Source organism: Penaeus monodon, chromosome 19 (assembly GCF_015228065.2).
Source record: "Penaeus monodon isolate SGIC_2016 chromosome 19, NSTDA_Pmon_1, whole genome shotgun sequence".
NCBI classification, from domain to species: domain Eukaryota; kingdom Metazoa; phylum Arthropoda; class Malacostraca; order Decapoda; family Penaeidae; genus Penaeus; species Penaeus monodon.
This window is the reverse complement of record NC_051404.1, coordinates 5,660,126-5,660,376: the sequence shown is the minus strand read 5'-3', so window position 1 is coordinate 5,660,376 and position 251 is coordinate 5,660,126. Positions and strand designations below refer to the sequence as shown.

Below are 251 nucleotides of genomic sequence, written 5' to 3'. Positions count from 1 at the left end.
TTCCTGCAGGTCAAGTGGTGTCCTCGGAGATCCTGCAGGCCTCGGAGGCAGGCTGCCCCATCGAGATGCACAAGATCGACATCGACAAGTGCGACGAGATGTTCGACCGATTCTGCACCGGCCCCAAGTTCATGCCGTTCCATCGCGCTGGCTACGACTACGCCACAGGACAGAGCCCCAACAGCCCGCGCGAGCAGGTCGGTGCCGGGCGGGTTTTACATTCGTTGGTGGTTTTTGTTGTGTTTGTTTGT

The 251-nt window shown here is 59.0% G+C and overlaps 1 protein-coding gene across 1 annotated transcript in view; it reads left to right on the top strand.

The window, feature by feature from the left end:
- Positions 1 to 251, top strand: part of LOC119585016 (dual oxidase-like) — a gene marked incomplete in the record, with an annotated part of 144,657 nt that overhangs the window by 60,849 nt on the left and 83,557 nt on the right. Inside the window, 1 exon segment of the mRNA XM_037933631.1 lies at positions 10 to 197. Within this exon segment, the coding sequence (XP_037789559.1) occupies positions 10 to 197 (188 nt within the window).